General features: G+C 42.5%; 1 protein-coding gene and 1 pseudogene across 3 annotated transcripts in view; one reads left to right on the top strand and one right to left on the bottom strand.

Moving 5' to 3' along the window:
• MCCC2 (methylcrotonoyl-CoA carboxylase 2) overlaps positions 1–15,194 on the top strand; it is a 63,489-nt gene that overhangs the window by 14,490 nt on the left and 33,805 nt on the right. For all 3 annotated transcript variants that reach the window (XM_002915896.4, XM_019796045.2, XM_034656330.1), the window contains exons 5-6: positions 5,459–5,586; positions 7,059–7,171. In XM_002915896.4, the coding sequence (XP_002915942.1) occupies positions 5,459–5,586; positions 7,059–7,171 (241 nt within the window). The remainder of the gene's footprint in view (positions 1–5,458; positions 5,587–7,058; positions 7,172–15,194) is intronic.
• LOC117801512 lies at positions 10,999–11,491 on the bottom strand (annotated as a pseudogene).

Below are 15,194 nucleotides of genomic sequence, written 5' to 3' on the forward strand. Positions count from 1 at the left end.
CCCGGCGTTATGGGATCGAGCCCCGCATCAGGCTCCTCTGCTAGGAGCCTGCTTCTTTCCTCTCCCACTCCCCCTGCTTGTGTTCCCTCTCTCGCTGGCTGTCTCTATCTCTGTCAAAAAAATAAAAAAAATCTTTAAAAAAAAAAAAAGTGACTAAATCAAATTTTGAGGGTGGGGCCCAGAAATCAGTGTATTTTAATAAGCCCTTCAAGCTTCTTGAATAGTAACATTTGAGAACCACTCTAGACTTAGGAAATCTTAGATTGGTAGAAGGTAAATTTACTTGTGTATATTTATGTATGGCCTCAACGTTTACCATCTCAGGTTAGCACGCCAGGCATTGTAGTAAACACTTCCCACTGCTTGGTTGTTTTAATCATCACCACAGCTCTGTGAGAATGGGTATTATTGTCTTCCTCATCACCGTTAGGCAGGGAAGGAAGCCTGCTTAGCAAGGTAAATAACTTGCCCAAGCTTAAGCCATTGGCAAAGCTCAGCTTGGACCTCAGGTGGTTGGACTCAGCCTGATACAATCGTATTTGACTCAGGCTGGTTTATGGTGTGCACCTCCCACTTCTCCCCGTATTCGTGCCTTTGGGGGAGGTGCAACTATAGCCATTAACCATTGCTGCTGCTTCCTTCCTGTACCCCCAACACTCCTCTCCAACTCTTTGCCAGCTATGATTTGCTTAATATTCACCCAGTGTGAAGACATTTTTTTTCTTGGAGTCTTAGGGGACGCTTAAAAATAAACCTTTAAAAAAAGGATAAACTTAATGCAGAGCTAAACTAAATTCATAATCATGAAATAACCTAATTAAGTAGGATAGTTACTGTTAACTGTATGTCCAGTGATAATGATGGTCACCATGTTGGAGCATGCCCTTCCACCTTTCCTGTGCGTATACTAGTATTTTATTCTTATTTATGCTTTTGTATTTTTCATTTTCATTTTCTTTCCTTGTGCCTTGTTCTCAGTTTATAAAGTTCTCAGCTTGGAAGGAAATTGAACTGCACGTAGGAATTGTATGGGTTCAGGAGTTGTCAGTCTCAATTAGAATCCTGGCTTCAGCATTTTATAGCTGTTTGACCTTTAGCAAATTGCTTGACCACTCGGTACCTTGGTTTTTTTTCATCAGGAAAGTATGATTCATGATAAAATGGAATGATCCTAGTAGCTACCAGAGGGGGTTGTCATGAAACAAAAGGAAGAAACAAGAAAAGGAAGAGAAACACCTCCATTCCTTAAGAGATACACACCACAATTGATGGTCTTGCCACTGAGAGTAGACAGACAGTTGTGGGCGGCAGAGTTCAAGGTCTGTTCCGGCAGCATGGGATCGCTTCAGAGCCAAAGCCATTTGTGCGAAGTCATTAGAAACTTTTATATCTTTATTGCTTCTTTGTATAGTTTTGAGTAGAGCTGGGTATATTGAGAGAGGCTTCGTGGTAAGTTCATAATAGACCCCAAGAAATTTAATGAGAAAACTTGTTGTATGGAATTTATTTATAAAACAACTTAGAATCAAGGACTCCTTGCCTGAAATAGTAACTGGCTGAAGAATAATTGAGCTGCAGTCCTTCTCTCTGACAAATTCACATTTTTTTTGCCATGTCCTATAAGGTAGGGTCCCTGCCTGCTTTCCTCACCGTACCTTTGTACTTAACACTTTCGCCGTCCCGGTCTTGCTGTTCTGTGAACGCACTAAACTCATTTTTGCTTCAAGGGCTATACTCGAGCTGTTTGCTCCGCATCAAGTATTCTTCACCCGGGTCTTTGAAAGGCTGGCTCCCTCTCATCTTTCAGGTCTCCATTCATATTTCCCCCGTGCCGTGCTTAGAAGCATGCACTCAAGAGCCAGGCTGCCTAGACTCAAATGCTGTCTTTACCACTTGTTGCTTGGTGACCTTGGGCTAGTTACTTAACTCTACTGTGCCTGTGTCCCGGTCGGTAAAATGGGACACCTCATATATCTAAAGCCTTAAAAGGACACCTAGTAGATAGTAAGTGCCATGTCAGTTTGGGCAGTTACTGTTATTTTTACCATCCCTTGACCGTTCTAGCTTAACATAGCACCATCACGATTACTTTTTTTTATTATGTATTTTACCTTATCATATTATATGTTGTTTGGAGTAACTAATAATACCATAATAATTACATATTGTATTACTATAATACTGTGATTTATCAGATGGGTATATTTGGTCATTCAGATGACCAAAATTTATTTCTCATACATATTTGGTCTTTGTCCTCAGTTTCTGGCTCACAGCTCCCCAAACCCTTGGAAGTGTTGAGAGTGGTCATGGTGTCTTTTGTTATTGTCAATGAAGGTGGCTTTTGGACTCCTCCCAAGGCCAGGGGCTGGTTATCCGGAGAACCATGTGATTAGAGGGTTGGAACTTTTCTCTGGGGAGGGGAGAGGGGCTGGAGGTTGAATCAGTCAGTGGCCACTGAATTAGTCCTTCACGGCTGTGCAGTGAAGCCTACATAAAACCCAAGAGGGCTGGGTTCTGAGAGCTTCCTGGTTGTGGACATGTGGGGATGTGGGCAGAGTGGTGCACTGAGAGAGGGTGTGGAGCTCCGGTGGGGTTAGGCGTGGGGTCCAAGACCATTACTGAGCCACAGTGTGGATTCCAGGTAGAAAGGCCAGTGTACACCTTTGAAGATAGGCTTTGGGGGTCAGTCCTACCTGAACCACATGGATTAGGTAAGAGGCATTTTCTGAAAGAAAGTTGAAGTCCATTGCCAAAATAATAGATTCTGGGTAGGCAGCACCAATAGATGTACAATGCTGTCTTTTTGTGGACTAATTTTATTCTTCATTCTGTAACATGTCTCTGACCTTTTAATGGGCAAGTGGCTCTGTCTCTTGTGGGAGGTCACATGTCCAGCAAGCGCAGAGCCAGAATTTCACCATAGCTTGTCTGACTCCATGGCCCCTTTCCAGTATCGGAACTTCTTCAGCTTTTCTAGGGCAGCACCCCCAGGGCAGGGGAGGACGAATGACTCTGGAGGTGTGAGATCATAGCCCCAGCAACCTGCCAGAAGCTGAAATTCCCTTTGAAGTCTAATTTGTTTACTAAAGTCATGAAGAATTGGCATTCCACTTTAAAATGCCAACTGTAATGTGGAAAAGTGCTTTCTAGCAATGAAATCGATGCTGTAAGGAGACGAGCCCTTTTATCTTGCGGTGAACACCGCTGGCCACATCCCTTCACTGGAGAAGCACAGAGATACCTGAGGCCGCTGTTCCCAGGCTCCTCCCTACTTTATTTTCAACAGGGCCTCAGTGACTTACTTTTCAGAATTACAAGAAATATAAAGTGAGATTTTATTTTTTTTAATTTTTTTAATTTTTTTATTTTTAAAGATTTTATTTATTTATTTGACAGAGATAGAGACAGCCAGCGAGAGAGGAAACACAAGCAGGGGGAATGGGAGAGGAAGAAGCAGGCTCATAGCGGAGGAGCCCGATGTGGGGCTCGATCCCATAACGCCGGGATCACGCCCTGAGCCGAAGGCAGACGCTTAACCGCTGTGCCACCCAGGCGCCCCTAAAGTGAGATTTTAAAAAATAACATAAGTAGGGGTGCCTGGCTGACTCAGTTGGTGGAGCGTATGACTCTCGATCTTGGGGTTGTAAGTTTGTACCCCATGTTGGGTGTAGAGAGTACTTAAAAATAAAATCTTAAATAATAATAATAATATCATAAAGATAAGGAAGATTAAGTTTGGTAACGAGCACACTGTTGTTCACTCCAGTTTCAAGTCGGCCCCTGACCTTCAGGTTCCCTGGGAATGTCAAGCAGTTCCCCTCACAGGTGCTCTGCCTTCACCACCCTGCTCTTTGTGTGTTACTGGTGGGCGTGGCACCCAACCAACTGGTTTTGGTGAGAAAGGGTGTCATTGATGATGCATTATAGTATATATTTTCAATATACTATTTTATAGTTTGCATCTGTTGTTACTTTAAGCAAAATAGGAACTGTGTTTTAAATTTGTCTTAGCTTTATAGAAAAGCATGTGGTAGTAACATTGAAGAACTTTTGAAAATGTAAAAAGTAAATTCTCTTGGTAGGTCAGTTTTCACTTTTGCATATTACCTTCCTACAAGGAAACCTGGTGGTTTATTATGAGGGATTATCTCACCCTTGAGATTTGGATTTTTTTTGGTATTATTATTATTATCTTGCTAGGATCATTTCATTGAAAGAATCTTTATGAAATGTGGCTGAGGTTGTTAGTTTTTCACTGCTAATACAGGACTAATGACTATTTATTTTTTTAAAGATTATTTATTTGAGAGAGAGAAGGAGAGAGAGAGAGAGCATGCACATGCACGTACGGACAAGCAGGGGGAGGGGTAAAGTGGGGGGAGAGAAGCAGACTCCCCGTTGAGCAGGGAAGCCTGCCACAGGCCTCGATCTGAGGACCCTGAGATTATGACCTGAGCCAAAGGCAGATACTTAACCAGCTGAGCCACCCAGGTGCCCCCAGGACTGACTCCTTTTTTTTTTTTTTGGCAAGTCTTTTTAGTTTTGTTTTAATAATTATTATTTTTTATTATTAACATATAATGTATCATTTATTTCAGGGGTACAGGTCTGTGATTCATCAGTCTTTACACAACACGTAGCTCTCACCACAGCACATACCCTCCCCAGCCACCCCATCCCTCTCACCCCCTTCCACTCCAGCAACCCTCAGTTTGTTTCCTGAGATTGAGTCTCTTATGGTTTGTCTCTCTCTCTTGTTTCCTCTTGTTTCATTTTTTCCTGTCTTCCTCTGTGATCCTCTGCCTTGTTTCTCAAATTCCACATATCAGTGAGATCATATGATAATTGTCTTTCTCTGATTGACTATTTCACTTAGCATAACACCCTCTAGTTCCGTCCACGTCTTTGCAAATGGCAGGTTTTCATTTTTTGATGCTATGTAATATTCCATTGTGTATGTATACCACATTTTCTTTATCCGTTCATCTGTCGATGGACATCTGGGCTCTTTCCATAGTTTGACTATTGTGGACATTGCTGCTATAAACTTTGGGGTGCAGGTGCCCCTTCAAATTACTACATTTGTATCTTTGGGGTAACTACTCAGTAGTGCAATTACTGGGTCATACGGTATCTCTGTTTTTTTTGCGGAACCTCCATGTGGTTTTCCAGAGTGGCTGCACCAGCTTGCATTTCCAAGGACTGATGACTCTTTAAAAATTAAGTATGAGTTTGTAAAGTTCATAGTAGTCATTTTATATTATATAAGTGAGTATGTGAACTGTGATTTACAGCTCGTTTTTGTATCACGAGATTGTCTGCTAATGACTAGTACTGGTGAAATGTACTAGAAGTTGAAGGATGCACTGCAGTGTCTTGTAATGAGACGTAATTGGCCTTTTAACTTTGAGGAAGTCTCTCCTATTCTCTTTGTAATAAAATTTCTGCCTTTTAGAGTGGAATGCGTTATTGTTGCTAATGATGCCACCGTCAAAGGAGGTACCTACTACCCAGTGACTGTGAAGAAACATTTACGGGCGCAAGAAATTGCAATGCAAAACAGACTCCCCTGCATCTATTTGGGCAAGTCACAAGAGTCGTAAAATGAACTATTTTTAGCTGCTAAAATACAATACTGTTTAGAAGGCTATATATCACATTATCAGCAGGTATTTTTAAAAACCGTTGGTTTTTCCTGTAATTACAAAAGAAATGCATGTTCTTTGCTAAAAACCCTGGAAGAAAAAGTAAACAAGAACCACCTATAATAACATCACTGAGGAGTAACCTCTGACAGTATTTTCATGTATGCCAGTTTTTTCTCTACGTGTGTGGGTTTTTTCTGTCTATATATTTTCTTTTTGTCTTAATGAGTTCAAACTATGAAAAAATAATAGCTGATATTTATGGATCTCTTGAGTGCTAGGCACTTTGTTAAATGCTTGAATAATTTCAGCAAATGCAATTTAAAGAAATTTAATTTTTAATGAAAGGAAATTTACATTTGAAATTAACATATGTTTAAATCTAAGGGTATTTCAAAGGGAACATAAAAGCAAGGTAGCTGCCTGCTATTAGTTTAGTTTGGTGAAATGCCAGCATATGTTTCCTGTTTAATTATGTGGGTGTTTGAACAGGTACTGACGTAGAGACTTTTTTTTCCTGCAAAAGTGAATTTACCTGGTTGACTCACAGTGTGAACTTTTTTTGCACATGTAGAAAACAGCATATGAGGCCCTACTGCTTACAGGTGCTGTGCCAAACACCGTAGGGGATGGAGTGAAGAGTACTATGTTATCCGTCTCTTGGGCAAGCTTGAACGAATTGGAGACAGGATGTTATGTATTAAAGAACAACGAAAGACTTAATGGATGTTGGCAAGAGCAGTAGGCATGGGACTAGCTAAATTTTCATAAAACTGCTATGTGCACTCACAGTGTGCTGAACTAGGTACTTTACCTACCTTATTTCATGTCATCCCAGGAACAGCTCCCTGGGAGAGCTGCTGTTGTCCCCTTCATTTTACAGGTGAGGAAAGCGAGTCATAGAACAGCTAGGAAACATGCCAATAGTCACACAGCTCTGAAGTCATCAGGCTCTGTTCCAATTTCAGCGGACATTCTTAGCCCCCACTCCGCTCTGTGGTAAAAACAGTCCCCTGGCAGTCGGTAATGAATTGTCACATGATTTCCATAGGTGATTTTGTATTGGTTTAAAAGAGGGAAAAACACTTTTTTTTTTTTTTTTTAGCTGAACTGGTTAAGAATTTACGGTGTTTCTGGGGCTTTAGCTCGTCCTCAAAGGAGAGAATGTCTTAAACATTTCAAGTGGAATTTTGCACAGGGAGGAGATCCTAATGGATTTGAGGAAAATAGTGAATTTTTTGGCTGTGTTGGGGGACCGGAGAAAGGTGGTGTAGAATAGTTTAGACCCGTAGGGCCAGCTTTCTGTGAATGTGATTAAGAACCGTTGTTGTCACTGATACCAGTCTCTCTGTGTGCAGGGCGTTTTGTTCATTCAGATGTACTGACTTCTGTTATTGCCCTTGTCTTCAGTTGATTCAGGAGGGGCAAACTTACCGCGACAAGCAGAAATATTTCCAGATCGGGATCACTTTGGCCGTATATTCTATAACCAGGCAATTATGTCTTCTCAAAATATCGCACAGGTAATTTCCTGCTAATGAAATGTACGGCTTTTTGCTCCAAATGCCATTGCTAACTAGGTACTGTGAGATGACTTAAAACGGAACTTAATACAGAATGTAGGTTTTTCCCCACAGAAAGTACCTTATCTCCAGTCAGATTATTCTCTTAATTATGGGCATACTTTTATGCTGTCATAAAGGCTGCTGACCAAAGAAAAAGAGTTTTTGAAAAGAAGGGGCACTGAGGACTATGCTTGAGGCCTCTGGTGTCTATATGAGGAGACAGGTGCAAGGAAGATTGTTGTGGCATTGACAGCAAAGTTAACAGACAACCTAAGTGACCATTATTGGGAGATGAGTAATACAATGTTTAGCTGTTAAAATGAATGAACTAGAATTGCATGCATTAACATAACTAAATCTCAGAAAATAAGTTGAGTAAAAATGATAGTAGAATAAATGCATAGTCACTTGCTTTGTTTGTAGGTGTCAAATACATCAAGCAATCTATTACTTATGTCTTAAACATGTACATGGTAATAATACACAACTTTAGAATGGTGGTTACCTTCGAGGTGGAAGGCAGGAGAAAGGGGTCAGGCGGGAGGCTTCACCTATATCTGAAATGTTTTATTTCTTTAAAAAAAATCTGAAGTGAATTTGGCCAAATGTCAAGATTTGTTAAGACTGGGTATTAGGTTAAAGGGTATTTATTTTATTATTCTGTAATCTTTTTTGGCATGTTTGAAATATTTCGTAATACTGATGCTTCTCCTTCGTTTATGTTTTCTTACTGGATTTCTTAAGTTTGTGGTGTTTTCAGTAATATTCTAGTGAATTAGCCTTCACTTGTAATTACTGTATCTCATCTTCATTTTCTATCGATATAATTGTGATTATTTATTGTATATCTTACTGTTATGTAGTGACTTTGCCCATCTATGCTTTATTTATCAAAATAGAAACTTCAGCTTTGCTCACTGTTGCACAGAGGGTCCTTCTGTTACCTGGTATGAAATTCTTACTGTGATCTTTTGTTTTATAGAGGAAACCAGCCCATTTAATCTAGTATTATAATTTGTATGGTTGTACTAACCGTGTATTAGTTTCCTACAGCTGCTGTAACAAATTACCACAACCTGGGGGGCTAAAAAGTCACAGAAATGTATTCTCTCAAGTTCTGGAGGCTGGAGGTCTGGATTTGAGGGGGTGCCTGTGCCAGGATCTCTCGGATGGCTTTAAGAAAGACTCTGTTCCTTGCCTCAGCCAGCTTCTTGTGGCTCCACGTGCTCCTTCGGCTTGTGGCTCTACGACTCTGGTCTCTGCCTTGTCTGCCTTCTCCCCTGTGTGTCTTTGTCTTCTCTCTCTCACACGGACACTTGTCATTGGACTTTGGGCCCACCCCTATAAACCAGAATAATCTTATCTCAAGATCCTTACCGTCATTACATCTGCAGACTCTTTTTCCAAATAAGGTCATAATCAAAGGTTCTAGGGATTCAGGTGTGGACATATTTTTGGGGGGCCATCATTCAACCCACTATAGACCTGTCACCTACTATATGTGACCTACCGTAAAACCAAGCACTGTGTTGGTAAATATAACCAGATAGGGTCTCTGCTTCCATGGAACCTAAAGCTTAATGTGCTTTAAAAAACAGGTCTTTTTAAAATTAAAAGTGTCCATATATTTTCGAATATGCAGTACCTGCCTATGATAAAAAAAAATCTAAAATGTCTGAAGGGCATTTGAATGCTTTCCCCTTTCCTGTTTTATTTTTGTTTCTTAAAAGTTTTACCATCAGTATTTCTTTAACTTAGCCACTTCTCTTAGCGTATCTTTTTTCTATTTCACTGCAGTAGGAAGTTTAGGGGAAAGGTTTATCTTGCTCTATTCTTATGAACCTCTTGGAATTGGAGAAAAATTTCCAACTGCAGTTGTGTGCTAGTCTCTCCACAGCGCCTATTCTGGTCTTTTCCCCAGTAAGTGAACTCTGAACCCCACGTCTGCACGGAAGCTGTTGCTTCATACTGCACTGAAGAAATCAGGCGTGGGTGAGCCCTGTTGTACTAAAAACACTTCGACTTTGCTTTCTTGTATCCCAGAAACAACTGTCTCTCTTCTTCTCCAAAGCTAGACTTGTCTTTGTGTCTCATCATCTATCCCTTTTCTCTCCCTCATTTTCTCATCCACTTTTTTTTCCCCCTCACAGCCGATAACAATGTTGACTTCTGTTTTTAAAGGAAAAAGAAAATGCACCAAAAGCAATGGCAAAAGAAAAGGACCTTTTCTAGCTTCTCCTGTTCCCCGAAGCTTCTCTCCTTCTCTGGATCAGCAAACTTCTTAAGAACTGTCCCGGGACCTCCTTTCCTGACTGCTCACTCTCCATTAACCCACTCCCCTCGGAGGTCCCGCTAGCCTCCTATAGACCAGATTCTCACTCCGTACAACCTCTTGGTCTTGTCATCTGTTCTCTTCCCTGAAATCCTTCTTAGGCTTGGTGCCTCTGGCTTTTCCTTGTTCCCCCACTCCCTCCATGTTATCCTCCCAACCACACCCAGGAACTTGTCCTTAATGGTTTCGTAAACACTCATGACATACCTTTCATCTCCGTGATCTTTCCCGACCTCCCTCTGCACCTCAGCTTACCCTTGGGTGTTCCGCTGTTTGCGTGGATTTCCTGTCAGTACTGGGCTCAAACTAGACTTTGAGCACAGTTGCTTTTTTATTGACTGAGTCCTTCACCCATATCCCTGTTTGCTGTTGATGGTACTTCCTTCCTGGTCTTTTCCCTAGGATTGAAACTGGGATGTCATCCTGACTCTTCTCTGCTTTTTCCCCTACCTAATTATTTCAGGTTTAAAATATCTATTTTATATCTATTTTATCTATATATACATCTTCCTCATTTTTGTATCCCCAGGAGCTCCTCTGGTGCTGGACAGATAATCAACATATAATACACCTTTGACAAATGAAGTCCTGTTGATTTTTACCTTCGGATTGGTCCTCTCCACTCCATTTCTACTGCCGTGACCACGGGTAGTTCGGGCGTTGTTACCAGTTAGACTGTGGTGCTAGCTTCGCCCGCTTTGTGTCCCTGACTACCCAGCTTTTCCTTTTCTGTCCACTGTACATCTTACCGCAGGGTTATTCTTCATCTGGTTGCCTGGCTCTAAATCGTGATTTCTACAGAACAAACTTCAGACTTATTAGCCTGGTGCTTAAGACCCCTTGTAATCTGGTTCCAATCCTACATTCTTGCCTTATTGCTCATTGTAAAGGGCTGTCAATCTGACCCACTCGCTGTTCTTCATGTGCCCCATGGCCTTTTATGACTGTCTGCTCAGGTCCATGCTGGGCCTTCTCTCCCTGTTCCTTGCAGTCTGCGTCTCCAGCTCAGTTTCCAAGTGCATCTCAGATGCCATCTTTCCTAGGTAGGCTTCCCAGAATCCCTTCCTGGAAGTAAACTCCCATAATTTTTGAGCTATACCTTATAATGGCGTTTATTCCTTTTACCTAGATATATCCTAATTTCCCTCACTAGACTCTAAGCCACTCGAGATTAGAGACAACATCAGGTTAATGTTTTTATTCTCATACATTTGCCTGAGAAGGTACTTACTCAATACTTATTAAAAAAGTGAAACTCTTTGTAACTGTTTAAGTGATACCTGACATGCTGAGTTCTAGTTCTTAAATTTTAATGTATGCTTTATTATTTACTTAAAACTTTGGCTTAGATGAACCGATAAAAACAAGTTTTTATACTTGATTTTTTTTTTAAAGTTTATGTTTATATACTTTATTATATAAAGCAATCACTCTTGACTCCAGTTATGTTATGCCTGTACTTTTATTTGGGGGGGGAGCACTTGTTAGCATTTAATGACCCTCCCTCCGTGTGGCTTCAAGCTTCTAGGACACCCACCCTTAATCTTCTCAGCTCTTCCACTGAAGAATTTGGGCTTCATAATGACAGGCTGGAAGAAACGCTTTTGGGAGCTTTCCATTTCCTAAAACTCTGTAGCAGCCCGATTGCACCACATCAGGGACAGGAGCAGCTCGGGTCTTATCTTTGGTGGTATTTCCCTGTGTCTGCAGCTGATGAAGGTCCACAGTTTACAAGGTTGACAACTGGCCAGAAGCTCTGGTTCCTCTTTAAGTGGTAACATCTCACACCCACTTCTCCGGAGTAACCTGGGTGATATGTGTCGAAGTTGATCTGTGGTGACGCATGCCACCAGCAGGACCCGGCCTCCTGCGTGCTTGCCGATGCAGCCGTGGCTATGGCTCACGTGGCCCCGAAGTCTCTGGGTCTTCTTCAGTCTGGATGGCATGTCGGCAGCCCAGATGAAGGAGGGAGGCCCGTTACGTGTGCATTTTGATAGGGAGCCCTAGCTTCCTTACTCGTTTCGTTCCTGCTTTCCTCCCCAAGGTTGCTCTTTGGTTAATGTTAGTAACCTTGCACACCGTAAATGCACTTGTCCACTGATTTCTAAGATCTGCGTCTCTGGACAATCGTATCTCTGTCGTTTCCGATACCTTTGCAGGGGTAAAAATGGACAGCTTCCTACAGACCTAGAAGGTTTAAAGTGTTTGTTTTTGCTCTCAAGGAGAGAAGGCAGTTATGTGAGGTACGTGCCTCTGCGCTCTCTTCTGTTTCGTCTTTCCTTCTCTCTGGTACACTTTAGCACCTGTTTTTTGTTTTTGACGTGTAAAGACTTGGCGTACTGGTGTCCGGTGGTCTTGGTTAGAGTCTCGTGTCCTGAGGATACCTTTCCTGGGCTTTCTGTAAATCTGTGCCCAATGTCTTGATGATCTTGGGAACACGCTGCTTTTATTTTCTGGATTGTGGCTCCACGTTGCTGGCTTTTGAAGCGGGAGACTTCCAGTTCTCTTCAGAGGTGGGACCTTTGTCTTCTATAGGTCTCACTTCACCATTAATTTTTAAAAGTAGTGGTGGCCTCGTCTAGATGGATCTTTGCTCTGCGGCATCACCTCTCGTCCTGTTTGACTGTAATCCTTCGGTGCGCCAGGCGGAGTGTTTCCGCTGTGACTCACAGTGCCTTTCTTCTGACATCGGCGTTATTCATCCAGCCATGTGGGGGTGCAGCGTTTCCCTTGAGTTTTCTTTGCATCTGGGTCTGTTTGTTCTTCTTTTCGGAGAGGTACTTAAAATTATTTCAGGTGTCCTTGCTTTCTTCTTTCCTTTGCTCCCCTTACTTCCCCCCTCTTGGTTTATTTAGCTCATTATTTTTGCAATTTCTTTTCTTTGCTTCAGATCATGGTAATTGTTTTGAGGGGCTTAGTAGGACAGGCACTGTACATCACTATCTTTGTTTTTAAGACTATTTATTTTAGAGTAAGTGTGCAGGGGAAGGGGCAGAGGGAGAGAGAAAAACTCAAGCAGACACTCTGCTGAGCACGGGGCTTGAAGTGGGGTTCAGTCTCACGACCCTGAGATAATGACCTAAGCTGAGATCAAGAGTTGGATGCTCAACTGACTGTGCCACCCAGGCACCCCTAGTGTGTGTGTGTGTGTGTGTGTGTGTGTGTGTGTGTATGCAAAAAAAGTGGTTTTATTAAAGCCTGGGGACAGCACCTGTGGACAGAAAGAGCTGCTCATTATTTTTAAATGCATTTCAACCTGTCCATGAAGTCAGATAAGGCCTGGGGGAGACGAAATCACCCTGATGGCTTTGAGGCTGATCAAAAGATTGAGGAAGAAACAGAACATTCTGGGCAAGGTGGACTTTTTGTTTTCTGTGCACATTTCAGCCTATTTGGCACAGATAAGCATGAGTACTCCAGAATCAGCGGTGTGATCAGTCAGTATAATTGATAATGTTCTTAAATTTTGGACAGCTATTGAATTGATGTGTGTATTTTGTGGCTTTTATTTTTTAATGGAGGCTCTGTTGGTAGAGGAAGGAAACAATGTGATACAGATAGTATTTGCTTTCTGTGTTTGCTTTTTTTCTTTTTAAGATTTTTTTTATTTATTTGAGTGAGAGCAAGAGCAAGAGAGAGAGAGAGAACGAGTGGGGGGAGGGGAAGAGGGAAAGGGAGAAGCAGGCTCCCCATTGAGTAGGGAGCCTGAAGTGGAGCTCAGTCCCAGGATCCTGAGATCATGACCTGAGCCAAAGGCAGACGCTTAACTAACTGAGCCACCCAGGCGCCCCCTACTTCTTCTTTTTAAAAAATATTTATTTATTTATTTATTTTAGAGAGAGTGAGTGGGGGGAGGGGCAGGGGGAAAAAGAGAGAGAGGGACTCAGTTAGACTCCCTGCCAGTGCTGAGCCTGATTTGGGGGGAAGGGTGGTGTCAGTCTCAGAACTCTGAGATCATGACCTGAGGCAAAATCAAGACTTAGATGCTTAACCAACTGAGCCACCCAGGTGCCCCTAAAAATATATAAAACTTTAAAAAAATATATTTAGTTATTTTTTTGACAGAGAGAGCACAAGCAGGGGGAGCGGCAGGCAGAGGGAGAAGCAGGCTCCCTGCTCAGCAGGAAGCCCCATGTGGTGCTTGATCTCAGGACCCTGAGATCATGACCTGAGCTGAAGGCAGACACTTAACTGACTGAGCCATTCAGGCACCCATACTATATAAATTTTTTAAAAGATTTTATTTATTTACTTGAGAGAGCAAGCAAGCAAGAGAGAGCACAACAAGTGGGGGGTGGGGGAAGAGGGGCAGAGGGAGAGGAAGAGGGAAAAGCAGACTCCCCTTGGGCAGGGAGCCCCATCTGGGTCTCGATCCCAGGACCCCAGGATCATGACCTGAGCTTAACCGACTGATCCACCCAGGCGCCCCAAAACGTACTATATTTTTAATGGCTTTTCCATCAAGCAACTGGAGCTTCTCCCCCCTCCAAGTTCTGTTACATTTATCACAGTGCGCCTTTGAACCGGATAGTCTAGTGCAATTTTTCAGTGGAAGGACGGAGGTCTAGAGTTCACACAGCTTTTCAGAATTAGGTATAAAACCTCTTGACTCTCTCAGAGACCCTTTCTGTGGGGCAGGCTGCTGACCTACAATATGTAATTTGGTTTTGGTGCAATGAGAGCCAGTCTCTGTTTGTTCAGGCAGGACCTGGAAGGTAATGAAATTTTGTCCAAAGTCTTCACAGACTCTTACCTCTGTTTTGGAGCATCTCATTTCCTTTTACTCGGAATTTCCGCTGTGCCTTCTGTGGCAGTGACGGCAAGCAGTGTAGTGGTCAGCTACGTTTTCTTCACCTTCTTGCTGCTTTCTTGCTTTTGATGTAAGTCTTGAATCACCATGGACCTCCTCACCTTCATGAAATTTGGAGGTTTTTGGGTTCTTCAGCCAAGAAAGAATTCTGGAGACATTTTGGTGTAAAAAGGTGATTTTATTATAGCACGGGGACAGGACCCGTGGGCAGAAAGAGCTGCGCTGGGATTGCGAGGAGTGACTGATGAGATACTCTTTAATTACTGGGGGTTAGGGATAGTGTAAGTCTCTAAGGGATTGGGACGCAAGGCTTTCAGAACATTGAGGGCTAGCTGCTATTAAGATAAGGTTCCTTTTAGTCTTTAATAAACATAAACATTAAGGCACTGAGACAGTCACGAGTTCCCTGAGGAAGGTCATGCTGGCGCATGTGTCAGGTATCTATCAGTGGGCTGCAAGCTGTAAAGAGATTTAATTTAAGCTACGTTTCTCTTGCCTTTGTTTCCCCCATCAGCCCTGAAAGAGGGATCTCCTGGTTTGTCCGTGTCACAGGAAGCCCTCCTCATGGGTGACTGGGTGGACTATTGGCTCTCAGTGGCGTTCTTGGGAGTTCTCCTTCGTTCTATGCAGATGAGAGTCACTGTCCCCCTGATTTGGTGCCTGTGCTGTGCCTCAGGGCAAGCCAAATCCATACCCCGAGTGTGCGCAGAACAGTTTATGCTTATGCATCTTACTTATGTCCTTTTAATGTCCTCTAAGTAGACAAAGGAGAATTTTCTCTCTGGGGTTCCCTATCATTTGTCCAGCGTGGCCCCCATGTAAGGTCTTTGTTGTTCCAT

The sequence above is a fragment of the Ailuropoda melanoleuca genome, chromosome 3 (assembly GCF_002007445.2).
Source record: "Ailuropoda melanoleuca isolate Jingjing chromosome 3, ASM200744v2, whole genome shotgun sequence".
In the NCBI taxonomy this organism is placed as follows: Eukaryota; Metazoa; Chordata; class Mammalia; order Carnivora; family Ursidae; genus Ailuropoda; species Ailuropoda melanoleuca.